The following is a 13,753-nucleotide window of genomic DNA, read 5'->3' as shown; positions in this document are numbered from 1 at the left end:
AGGAGCTGACGATCTCCATATTATTGAGAACTTGATATCCGTGTCATCATCGCTAACCAATCTGTGGAAAAATGACTGAACCGAAAAGAGGCCGGAAATGTCAAGGGACCAAACCCTACAATCATGACCGAACGGGGAACAGTGGTGCTCAAGGAGTGAAAGGGTGTTGGAGAGGATGGCTATTTTCTGATCCTTGAGATTAGGTTATAAATGGACATTCGAAAATTTGATTACAGTCTACATCCGAATCCGTTTAAAGCGAATATTATCCGAATCTGTTTCAAGCGAATATTATCCGAATCCGTTTATAAGATATCCGGCTCTTAGCGGATACGAATCTGGTAAATGGCACATCCGATCCGTTTAACATCCGAATCCGAGAAGTACATCCGTTTATCCCGAATACCCAGATCTGTATCCGCATCTGTATCCGTAAACCCTGAGTATCAGTATCCGTATATTCGAATTCGTATCCGAATCTGAATCCGTATCCCGAATCATTTCATTTTTATTAATATTTATTAGTAATAATATTATCAAATAAGATTCACATATCAGCTAGCTGGTTTTCTTTGTGGCCCATCACATGGACGGTTTGGATCATCCTATAGTGTGTCCATACAATGTGTCCGTACAGTACTTTTAATAAAGCAAATATATAGTATTCTTTTCTATAGGGTCCCTTTTCACTCTGGACCACCCTCATGTGCATGAAATGGACAAACGAATTACACTACAAGGGGCTGCATTTGGAAAATCAGGGGGTGTCCATTTTACTCAAAAAAGGGGACGGATGAGATGATCTTATATACATTAAGAGAGAACAAATGGAGCGTGAAGATGGACTTTGATTTTGGGAACCCTAGCTATAAATTGGATGAAAGCTGCTGCAAAAAGGGGGTCTCATTTTCGTTGGAAAAAAACAGAGAGAGAGGGAAAGGGAAAGAAAGAGAGGTAGAGAGGAAGAGTGAAGGAGCTTGAGCTCCACACCCAATCAGCCACGACCACCACCATTTTGCTTCCCTTATTCTTCTTCCCCTCCATTTGTACCATTATCTCCATCCCATCTATAGCAGCCCATTCCATTTCAGCCCCAAACCCACATCTGTAAACCCCAAACCTTCATCATATCCGGTGAGATTTCCTGGAATCTGGCCCTCTCCGACTCAAATCCGATCTCATTCACCCATTTATCCCCTCCATTATCACCAGCACCATCGTCTTCATTATTCTCTTCTCTAAAGACCACAGCTCCAATCACCTTCATCACCTAGATCTAGATCTAACTCACTTCTATCATCTTCAACCCTAGATCCATCACCACGGACCTCCAGTTTCTCTACCCATTGAACCTCAAAACTAGAGATCTAGGAGATTAGGAGTTGCAGAGCAAAAGAGGGAAAAAGACAGAGTTGAGAGAGAGAGAGAGATAGAGAGAGAGTTGAGCGAGATCTGAGAGGGTTTAGTGGAGAGAAGAAGAGAAATTGCAGAGAGAGAGAGAGAGAGAGAGAGAGAGAGAGAGAGAGGGAGTGATATCAGAGGAGAGAAAGAGAGAGAAGTGGGCTTCGGCCATTTTTTTTGTTTGGCCAATTTGTCCGCCGTCCACCTTCTCCGGCAAGTTACGTCAAGCTCCGGCCACTTGCATTTTCCAATCGATTTGGCTCTCCCTTACTGAATCCGAATTCGGATATGAATTTACCGGATAAATGGATGCGAATTCGGATATTCGAATTTACCGGATAAACGGATTCAGATAATATCCAAATTCGAACAATATCCGTTGGAATCGAATTCGAAAAAAAAATATTACATATCCGGCGAATTCGGATAGTGTTTGCTGGAATCGGATTCGGATATAGACATATCCGCTTCGAATTCGATCCGTTTACAGCCCTACTTGAGATCTCTCCTGGGTTTGATAATCCAATCAACCTTTTCATCTCTTTTTCTATCCATGTAAAATCTCACCCTTTGTCGGTCGCCAACCGACAAAATGTCCAGGAAAGAATGTCACAAACAAAAGTCCCCTAGCCATACGTCTTCCCAAAACAGTGTATCCTCCCACAAAGAAACTTACACAAGGCTCAAAGAAGAGACGAGATAAGTTGACTGACTTCCATGCACCTGATTCTTTTCCATTAGGATGGTCCCTACATTCCCAACTCCACCAACCTCGTCCATATTTATCACCAATGATTTTTGTCATAAAGCCTCACTACTCACTATAGCACCAGATCCATTTCCCCAATAAGGATATATTCCTCATCTTAATTCAGCTGATACCAACCCCTCCATGCGGTTTGAGACTGCAGACCTTATCCCATCTCATGACATGTTTCAACTATCCCTTAGCCTCCCTACTTTCACAGAGGAAATCTCTCTGCAATTTCTCTATGCATTTGGCCACCTTAGACGGAAGTTTGTAGAGAGATAAATAGTACACTAGAATGTTTGCCAAAGCGGCCTTTATAAGCGTGATTCTCCCTCCAAGAGATAGGTATTGTCTCTTCCACATTGCCAACTTCCACTCCAATATATCGACCACAAAGAGGCTCTAGGCATCCCAGGCCCCAAGGCAATCCTAGATAAGTTATTGCCAAGTCCTTGCATTTGCAACCAAGATAGAAGTGTGGTCCACTGCCTTCTTCTCCAAGTTCAAACCTGCTAGTAGACTCTTTGAGAAGTTGACTTTTAAACCGGAGGACATTTCGAGCCATCTGAGGATTCTTTTTAGATTCCTTGTACACTCTACGCCTTCCTGTAAGTAGCGTGTTGTGAGATGAGTATAGAATTCCTGCTCAGTTTCAACCTGTGAATATAACCTTTACTCTCATCTTTTCTGAGAAGGAGGCTGAGAGCCTCCGCTATGATGATAAAAAGGTAGGGAGATAGAGGATCCCCTATCTGATACCCCTTGTATTCCCAAAATACACACTGGGGAATCATTAAAAAGAACGGAGAAAGATGCTGACGATCCACTTTCCTTAATCCAAGATCTTCATCACTTCCCAAAGCCCATTATTTCCTGAATATAGTCCAAAAACAAACAGGCCACATTGTCATATGCCTTTTCCATGTCGGTTTTGGTTAGGGTTCTCCTGTCACCACTGCTGATACTGGAGTCTATAACCTCATTTGCTATGAGGATCCCTTGTAGAATCTGCCTACCCATGACGAAGGCCCCCTGAAATTGAGAGATGATATCCTCCATAACCATTCTGGACCTCCTAGCCAGGACCTAAGCCAAAACCTTGTACATGCTGTGAACCAAACAAATTGGCCTGAAATCCTTCAATTAAGCAGCTCCATCCTTTTTTTGGAATAAGGGTGATAAAAGTAGTATTAGTAATATTAAAAAAAAGCAGCATTAATTTCTTCCCGCAGCTTTCCCCTCTTGTGGAATTTGGCGAGAAAGATTAGAATGTCTCCTTTAACAGTCTCCCAATATTTTAGGAAGAATGCAATAGGAAAACCATGAGGACCAAGGGCTTTGTCTTGGGCTTTGTCTTTGGCCAAAATCGAAAAATCAGGCATGTACGAATGTTTTTATAGGTTGTTTTATGTAAACCCTTTTATATACTAGCTATATAATGCAGGTATTTTGTTTTTCATGAAAGATATAGTATATATAAATAATATATAAGCCCTAAATGGCTGCTTTTCATTAAATTCAACACCTAAAAGGGTTAAATAATTATTTTATTTTGGTTTTCAAAAGGAAATCAGATTTATAAATAATAATAGAATGTGTTATAACAATTGCTTTACGAAAAAATCAACACTTAGTTTTAACTTGAAGCCTCTATGAGTTTTAGTAATAAATTTGGCATAAATACGAACGGTGTTTCTTTTAAGGTATGAGGTTTGTGTAGGGATAGTTTAGAATTAGAGTTAACGATGATTCTTTTAAGGTAAGAGGTTTAAGTTGAAGACTCCATGAGTTTTAGTAATTAATTTGGCACAAATACGAATGGTGTTTATTTTAAGGTAAGAGGTTTATGTGTAGAGATCGTTTAGAATAGAGTTAATGGGTGGAAACTAATACAATAAGATGAACAAAGTTTAGTAGAAAAAAATTGAAAATTTGAACGAATGGTAACACCCTTGATATGTAAATTGTACATGATTATTTTCTGACTGATACATAGAGCTTTCATCTCAATCTTCACTCAAATCCAAGGCAAGTGATAGTGACTTTCATACTAATGGCTTCCAAGTGTAGAGTTGTAATTATGACTGTATTTCATATGATTTATCTTTTGCTTTTACATTTTCTATTGGCTGTTAGAGAGTCGTTAGCATGCTCCTTTTTAATTAATGGTTGAAGAAAATAATAGAGATTGTTAAAGACTTTTTTTTTTTTTGAAATAGAGATTGTTAAAGACTAATCATGCAATGGGATAAAAATGTTCACCAAAAAAGGAGAGAAGGTACGTACAAAAAACATGATTGCATGCATGGTAATTGTGGGAGGAAGGCCCAAAAAGGGAGCCCCCCATGAAGCCAACCTTGGGCATAGCGCCAAAAGTCACCCCTACAAAAGAGCGTACGACCTCGGGATGGTGATGCATTTATAGTGGACCCATATAGGGTGACCCAAAGGAAATCCTATAAAGGAGCACACCCATATGTGGGTGGAGGGTCCTTGATGGTCGGGAACCAATGGCTGGTGTAAAGTACAAAGAAAAAGAAATTGAAAAAAATGGGGATGTGGAATGCCATATGATCCTGGGGTAGTGAGCATATGTGATTGCATACTTCCTTCTCATGCACATGCATCTTTCTTTTCCATATTACTTCATGATTGAAATAATTGTTTAGCCTGTTTCTTATTTAGTTTCACCTTTTGTATTATTGTCATTCCAATGACTAATGATAAGAGAACTGTTTTAATGCGACTTGTATTTTTGGTGGACTCTTACTATGCGAGCCACTAAATGATTTTGCTCAGCGTTTGCTGACCCCAATACCTCTACAGGTTTTGAGGAAAGCGAGGAAGGAGCCTTTGCAGATGAACAAACCTAGAATAAGCATCATGGGATGGAGAAGTCTTCGTAGAGTTTGAGTTAGTGTTGGGAAAGACTCTTACTATGCGAGCCACTAAATGATTTTGCTCAGCATTTGCTGACCCCAATATCTCTACAGGTTTCGAGGAAAGCGAGGAAAGAGACTTTGCAGATGAACAAACCTAGAACAAGCATCATGGGATGGAGAAGAGTCATCGTAGAGTTTGAGTTAGTGTTGAGAAAGACGATTCTGTCACATCAATTAGTAGTAAGTGATTCTTTTATTTTCAAGAATTGTAGTTTTGGAATTTTACAGTCTCCTGGAATTAATATGGTGAGTTTTATCTTGCTCCTCTTGTAGTATGTCAGCTTGTTTCCCTTTTTGGGGTAGCGATTCGGATTATGAGATTTGGCAAAAAAATTATGTCTAAAAAATTTGCCCAAATCCGAGTTGTTACAATCCCCAAGTTTTTGAGTCTGCTTCCATAGACATTGCAAGGTCACCTCCCTTTGCTCTTCAATGATCGCCAACGCCTTACTTTTTCTTCCAATCGAGCGGGATTGAAATTTACACCCTGAGTCCTTGTCAAGGGAGGAGGTGGATTAGGATTCAGCAAACGGGGAAGAGAACTTGCCTCCTTGATTGCAGAGTGCCAAAGGAATTCCAAAATCAAATCATAATCTGGGAACTGGAGAAATATCAGCCCTCCACACCCTTCAACAATCTCGTCTACATCATTGCATAGCAGTAGGGAAGTTCTTTCGTGACACGGAGGCGCCCAAAGCTGGACCCACTCGCAAGGATTGCATTTAGCGTTGCCATTTGTTCAACCCGCGATGACTCGATGACCAGCTGGAACCGAATATGACTGACAGCCCATCGATTGAGGTTTATAAAATTGTCCTAGAGTTCCACTTCCATCTGAAATTCAAATTTGAACCATAGTTTTAAAACTCCGTCGTGTATGTATCAACTCCCCAGAGTGGACTCCCTTTTATCTTGGCCATGTTCCCCGTTGCTCTGCATCCACGTTTTGCCCTATAGAGTCAATAAAAACTCCTTTGACTCTCCCAAATTACAACCGTGTCATTCGAGTACTCAGCCGCGTCAACCGAGTACTCAAGCGGGTCGTACCTAGTCACTAGGATTCTCCTCTACTGAGTTCCGCACCACATCCGCATTTTTAAAAATGATTCGAGCGCCTTTTTGGAGTACTTTTCGGAAGAGACGACATTGCTTTCCTTGCATGTTTATGTCACAAGAGAGTTACCCAATGAATACTTCTTTTCCCCTAGAGAAGAAAGCTTAGAGTAAGAGGACACACATGTTTCCTTACATGTTTCCTTGCACCAGCTCCTTGCCTTTTTCACTCGCAACACAAGGAGAGTGTTTTAGCCAACACGTGTCGTCATCTGGTTAATTGATACTCAGCCCAATCGACAGCTAAACAATCATCTTCCTCTCAAGTGCAGTTGGTGCACAGCGTGTTTTCTTCGTTCTTCCAATGCATTCTTTCGGTAACGAGATTGGCTTGTCGCAAGGCAACAAAAGATTTGCTAGCCAACTCTTCTCCAAAAGATTTGCCAGCCGACGATGTCAAATAGTGGGATGGGGAAGCCATAGCCACTTTATTTATTCTGTGATTTCCCCTGCCGTCGTTGTTTGGGCATTCCGACTAAAGTGGGGAGACATTCGGCTCCTTGGCCTCTTCTCTCATGCCGATGGTGAACCAATTGTCTAGAACTTTCAATCTCAAGGACAATTGGAAACCTGTTGCCCTGCTAGTCAACACATTGCCTCTTGCGTATTCCAGAATCCAAATTCTCCCTGGGTTTGAATCAAGATCCACCTCCAAAACTGCAACGATGATGCTTCCCAGACATTCTATCGTCTTCCTGTCCCAAGCATGGAGAGGAATTTTGAAAAAGTGCAACCACACCGCCTTTAACCCTGCTCGGCACCTGTGTTCTAGGTCTCCCATCTAAACAGCCATTCGCCATATGCGCCACCACCCATACGCAGGAAGTCCAGAGCCTGTTGTTCTGACTCGAAGGTGAACAGGGCTTCATTGTTTGATAGCCTACTCAGCTTTTGTAAGTGCAGAAGATCCCAGAACATTTGGCCCAATGGTAGAGGTCATCCAAGTTCCAAGATTCTGTCTCCAATACCCTAATCATACATGACTTCAAGATCTTCACTCTCTCTATAACTTCTTCTCCCAAGACGGTCACGATTGTTTGGCATCCTTCTCTACCATTATCGATGATCCATGTGCTGGCCAGTTCTTGAATGGCACACAGACTGATTTTGATGCATTTCCGGCCGTTTCATTTCCTTGGTGACTCACACCATCTGCATTTTCCTATCCTCCTGAATTTGTGGTAGCGACACACATCATAGTTACAATCTCTAGGTCGCCGGGGGCTTTGTCCTGAATCTTCTTCTCCTCAATTGCTGTTCGCAAACTCCATCGTCCTCCTCTTCAGCCCAGACACCAAGGGGTCCTTCATGGTCTCCTTTCTTGCTTCTCCAAGACTCATCTTGTCCGGATTTCTTCACACTCCCTCCCATGCTCTTTCCTGATCCTTACTCATTCCATGATCGCTGCCCCTCGTTTCTCAGATGAGGCTCGCTCAAGGTTTTGAATTTCGGTTTCAGTTTTGGTTCAAGTTGGCACGTAAACGGAAACATTTCGGTTTCAATGGAAATATTATAAAATCACGAAAACGTATGGAAACATATGCAAATGATGAAATTTTAAGATGAAACTTTGGGCAATGCTAGAATAAGCACAAATACATACTTATAAACCAACACATAAGCAAGAAAGCCATCCATAATGGATTAATCACGTCGAACAGCTAGTGACATGCATTGGTTCGATGCCGATCTGACATCCCAGGCATAAGATACGGTCACTTTGTTGTGCAGTTCAATCATGTTGCCTACCAAATATCATTATCTACACTAATGAAATGAAATGTGAATCATATCATCTTTCCATTGTTTTTTGTCGTTACGACCATTTCAATCGAATTTCGGGAATCCAAGGAATTTCGATCGAATTTCAATAATTTCGGTCGACTTTCGGTCAAATTTCGGAAATTTCAGTCGAATTTTGGGAATTTCAACAGAAATAATGACTTGGAAGGAATTCAAGTAGATTTCGTTTGGTGGGGATGGAAACTGATATATTTCAGTCGTTTCAGGGAAATTTAAAACCATGGGCTCGCTGCCTACATTGTGAGGGCAGCACATTTCGTCTCCACTTCAAAGTATTCACAGAAGATTTAGGGGAATAAACTACTTCAATCAGATCTCAAAGAACTTCCTGAAAACTCCCCTCCTTCCTACCACAGTTGCAATCTTACTCCATGAGTTTCTCCATCGCATCCCATTCACCTCTATTCATTTGCTCACAATTCTTCTAAAACCATCTTTAAGTTTAACCTTAAAGCAACAGTTACACAACAAAGCGTAACGCTAGCACATAACTACAGAAAAATTTTAAAGACCAAAAATTTACGAATGTAATTCAACTGAGTGCAACTAAACCATAAAATTCAAAATTGGTTTTCATGATTTGGACCGGCACCAAGCCCCAAATAAGTGAAGGATGATATGGCTGATGATTCCACTCCTTTACATGAGTAACAACGACAAGCTATAGAAAGGGTGAAATGATTCAAGAAATTGTAGGGATGTACTGGGAATTACAGATCTTCCAGGAATTTATTTAGAAATGAGCAGCTATTCGTTTCTTTTCTTTTAAATTTTAATGGGAGAAACGAGCAGATATTAGCCTGAAGAATTTCCAAATCTCAGCATAAATGGATAATCTAATTATTTAGAAATCTGGACAAAGGATGAATAGAAATTTATGTTTCAAGAAGCTGAAAGAATTCATTCATCTCAGATCTTTAATCCAACGATCAATCAAGAAACAAATTTATATCTTCTTTTTTTTTAAAGATGACATTTTATGACGTTTTATTGAATAGTGGTTGGGACAAGTTGTCCCCGCCATTATACAAAAGTGGAACAAAGTCCAATTACATTCCTTAAAGGAATTACAGAGATGAAAAGACCGTGATTTCCTCCTTTAGCACTACTGCTTTGGCTAAAACATCTGCCTCTTCATTTGCCAACCTTCTTTGGTGCTCAATTCTAGGTTGCAGCACCCTTATAAGGTCAAGGACTTCTGCTATGACACTCTGGAGGCGCCAGGGCACTGTTGAAGTACCCGAAGCCAAGCCCACTGCATTCGTGGAGTCCCCTTCCACTATTATGCTCTGTTCTCTTACGCTGGTTTCCGCAGAAACCAGCCTTATTTTCCAGGGAAACTAAAAATTTACGTGTTCTATTGACTTTCCTCGGAAACTTTTTCTCAAACGTGGAAAATAAAAAAATTTACGTGGAAAATGGGTTCCCTTGACTTTTCTTCTCCTGAGTTTCCGATATAAACTATCGGAAACCCTAGCTTTCCCTACCCTTTCCGCGAGAAGAAGAAGAAACGGCCGGATCGTCGCCTCCATCGCTCTCCACATCTTCCATTTTCAGCCATTCCCACTAGGTACTCTCTCTCTCTCTCTCTCTCTCTCTCTCTCTCTCTCTCTCTCTGCAACCACCACAAACCCACGACCATCATGCACCTCAGCCCCTTCTCCACCAAATCGAAAGGCACACAGGAGGGGGTTTGATCTGCAAAGCCTATTACTCTGAATCTGTGATTCTCGTTTTGGCCATCCAATTGTCATTCTCCTCATCTTTTTCTTGTTCTTCTTCTTCACAACCCAAAACCCAAATCCGACCAAACCCTACTTTTTCCAAACCCTTAGCCCATCTGGCCATCTCCTTCAATCCAACCCTTCGATTGCTTCAAATGTAAATCTCTTCTTCTTTTCTTTCATTTCTTATCAACAGAGCATAAAACTTGCTTAGATTATGATTTTTTATCGATTTATTTTTATTATGATCCATTTTTCTTTGTATTTTGCAGTGTGTTGCTTATCCGTAGAAGCTAAATACCTTGTTTTGATTTGCTCTCAGGTTTTTCTCCCCCCTCCTGTATTTGTATGCTATACATTTTTTCTGGTGGATTTAGAGAATGGTTTTTTTTTATTGTTGTGATTTAGGGTTTTTTTTTATTATTATTGTTTTAGGGCTTTGACCTCTCTTCTTTTATTAGTTCTGGCTTTTTTTTCTTTTTTTTTTTTGGTTCTGGATCTGATGTGTGTGATCACTACATTGATGAGTTTTTTGGTTTTGATACTGTCATTCTACACTTACTGATGTCCCATTTGCTTTTTATGAATAAACATCAATTCAAAGGATTAAACTGGTTTTGACTTTTGAGAGAGGGTTTGAGCTTCTAGCTCAATGGTCAAGGCTTTGTTCTTCAACCTCCCAGAGTGCCTACCAAAAAGCTGGTTTTGAGATGTTTTGGTAAAAACAAGTGTTTCCTCTTTATCACTTTGATAATCTTTGATTCAAGGTAATAAATCTAGGGTTGCTCTGAATTGCCATGTTATGAAATCAGTTTTAATGGGCTTCACGAGTTGGAGATAGGTGAATGATACAGAAAAAAGACTTAAGTAAATAGGGTATTATAGAGTGTTATGGCATTTATTTTCTTTATGTTATAGCACTCTTCTGTCGTGTACTCTGTGTTTTTGCTGTGTTAAACCACATAATTGTTAACTCATGATTCATGTTTTAATTGGGTTTTGACAGTTCACGTTTTAATTGTTATTGTTAACTCATGATTTGTTTTTGAGTACTATCCACTTGTTGTTAGATGGACAATAGGAGACTTAGAACCGAGAATGGTCGCCCCACAAAGAGGGCAAAGTTGATTGTGAGTGCTGTTGCGACAATAGTGAGCGCAGCAACCACTGCACTCGTATTCTTCCAATAGTATTACGACAAATACCTACGAAGAGCTCCATACGAAAACAACTACTTCACAGATCGGGAATTTATTATGCGTGCCGTGACGTCAAACGAACATTGCAAGCACTTACTTAGGATGAACATCAGGTGCTTTGGACGATTTGTTCGACTGCTTAGAAGCCCCGGCGAACTTAAAGATACAATACATTGTAACATTGACGAGCAGGTTGCAATGTTCTTACATATTGTATCTCACAATCAACGAAACCGGTCAATTAGAGCCTTCACACAACGATCAGGTTCCACGGTTTCTCGTTATTTCAACAAGGTCTTGAAAACTATTCTAAGCTTGAAATCTGAGTTTATAAAACCTCCGACGAGTGAGATACCAGAAGTCATTCGCACTAATCCAAGATTCTGGCCTTATTTCAAGGTAACCTCAAATACTAAGATTCTAGCCTTATTTCAAGAGACTGACTGATATATTTTAACCTTTTTATGCTAGGATTGCATTGGTGCAATAGACGGAACTCATATTCCTGCTAAAGTGAGTGCCGAATATAAGCCTCGGTTTATTAATCGAAAAGGTTATCCTTCTGAAAATGTGTTGGCAGTTTGTGACTTCGATTTAAAGTTCAATTACATTTTGGCTGGGTGGGAAGGATCGGCATCCGACTCAAGGATATTAGGAAATGCAACATCACGACCTAATGGGCTTCCTTGCCTTCCAGGTATCCTTTACCTTTCGTTCTACTTATTATGTTGGTTATGAATAGACAATGGCGATACTGAGACAATACTTTCTTCGTTGTAGGGAAGTTTTATCTCGGCGATGGTAGCTATCCTTTACTTCGTAGTTTTATAACACCGCACCGAGGCATAGCGTATCATTTAAATAAACTCAGGGGTCGAAGACCACGAACGCCAGAGGAACTCTTTAATCACAGACATTCATCGCTCCGGAATGTAGTGGAACGTGCATTCGGCGTCCTCAAGAAGCGCTTTAGAATTTTAAACGAGGAACCGATGTACCCATACGAAAAACAGATTGATATTGTTCTAGCTTGTTGTTGTGTCCACAATTTCATTCGGAGGGAGATGGCAGATGATAATCTTCTTGATGACGTAGATCTAGAGTTACGAGCAGTGGTACCGCCTAAGGAAGAAGAGCCCGTCCCATATGTTCCACTTAGTAGGGCCGATGATGCACAAGAGGGGACTAGGATTAGAAATGAATTGACCACGAATATGTGGAATGACTTTCAACGTTGATTTATGTATCACCTTTTTTTTTTTTTTTGGTTATGGCTTGTTTGTAGCTTGTTTTTAAAAAACAATAAACTCGTATTCTATGGTCTCATGAGTTTTATGTATGGTCTCATGAGTTTCTCGTTATTGTATGGTCTCATGAGTTTTATGTATGGTCTCATGAGTTTCTTGTTATTGTATGGTCTCATGAGTTTCTCGTTATTGTATGGTCTCATGAGTTTTATGTATGGTCTAATGAGTTTCTTGTTATTGTATGGAGTTTCTTGTTATTGTATGGTCTCATGAGTTTCTCGTTATTGTATGGTCTCATGAGTTTTATGTATGGTCTCATGAGTTTCTTGTTATTGTATGGTCTCATGAGTTTCTCGTTATTGTATGGTCTCATGAGTTTCTCGTTATTGTATGGTCTCATGAGTTTCTCGTTATTGTTTCAATTCATATAGGATGGCTGCAAGTCGCGTGGGTAGGAACCATTACTGGAATACTGAGATGGATAAGGTGTTGGTGGATGCGTTATTGGAACAAGTATCGGAAGGGCACAAGATACCCAATGGCTTTAAAGATGTCGCATACACGGCGGCAAGCAGAGCAATGAATAGTCGATATGGGAATGATATGACAAAAGAGCATATCAAAAATCGAGTCAAGACCCTAAAAAAGAAATTCGTGGCCGTCAACACTATAATAAACACAAGCGGATTTGGCTGGGATGACGTCAATAAGAAGATCGAAGTGACGGAAGATGTCTACAATGCTTGGGTCGCTGTGAGTACAAAGTGACATCTTTGTTTCATTTGTTAATTACTCTGGCTCGTAATATTTATAACTATTTTTCTGAATTTCTTGTAGGTTCACCCTGAACATAAGAAATATTTTACAGAGAAACATGTGTTGATAGATGATTTTCGTCACATTTTTGGCGAAGACTATGCCACGGGTGGGTGGAGTAGGGACGACGTTGCCCCTAGTCAGGAGGTACAGAGTTCAGCTCCGCATATAGATGACTTGGGGATTGGCGATACCCCTGAGACTGAAACAATTCCAGAGTCTCCTATGGTGGGTGAGAGCAGTAGGGGACCTGGGCCTAGAACTTCATCTCCGGTTAGAGATTTTGCAAGAAGCGATGAAGGTCAGAGGGGGACAAAGCGTAGTGCAGCAAAATATATGAATTTGATGGAAGGGTTTACTTCAACTTTGGAGAAGGTTGAAGATGCAATCAAGGATCTATTGAAGGAACCTTTTAACAATGACGAGCTTCATGATGCCGTGTTTGGGTTAGAAGGATTCGAGGAGGACATCTTGGAGATGGCTTATGAGTACCTCAACCGTAACCCTACGGAGGTTCGTGCTTTTAAGAAGTACACAGTAGAAAGGAGGGAGCGCTACATGTGGAGGAAGATGGAAAACCTTGAATCCTGAATGATTGTGGATGTGGATGTGGATGTGGACGTACATAAACATGTGGTTGTTGGATGGTTCTGGATGTGGACTTCATTTGGACATGATCTTTTTTTTTGTTGGCTTGTCTGTTTTTTTTGGTGAACATGTTTATGTACTATTTTTGTTAGTTGGCTTGGACTTAAAG

General features: G+C 40.4%; 2 protein-coding genes across 2 annotated transcripts in view; one reads left to right on the top strand and one right to left on the bottom strand.

The window, feature by feature from the left end:
• Positions 1-13,753, bottom strand: part of LOC143888474 (E3 ubiquitin-protein ligase At4g11680-like) — a 39,411-nt gene that overhangs the window by 13,041 nt on the left and 12,617 nt on the right. The gene's annotated exons all lie outside the window — the stretch shown is intronic.
• Positions 12,569-13,587, top strand: LOC143887914 (uncharacterized protein At2g29880-like). Its single transcript, XM_077392161.1, has 2 exons — positions 12,569-12,933; positions 13,018-13,587. Exons 1-2 carry the CDS (start codon positions 12,613-12,615, stop codon positions 13,585-13,587), a joined length of 891 nt encoding a protein of 296 aa, XP_077248276.1. The 5' UTR covers positions 12,569-12,612.

Source organism: Tasmannia lanceolata, unplaced genomic scaffold, assembly GCF_043159265.1.
Source record: "Tasmannia lanceolata isolate RefF3 unplaced genomic scaffold, GAP_Taslan_0.1 ptg000012l, whole genome shotgun sequence".
Taxonomy (NCBI): domain Eukaryota; kingdom Viridiplantae; phylum Streptophyta; class Magnoliopsida; order Canellales; family Winteraceae; genus Tasmannia; species Tasmannia lanceolata.
The sequence above is the reverse complement of the archived record's forward strand: the minus strand, read 5'-3'. Positions and strand labels throughout refer to the sequence as shown.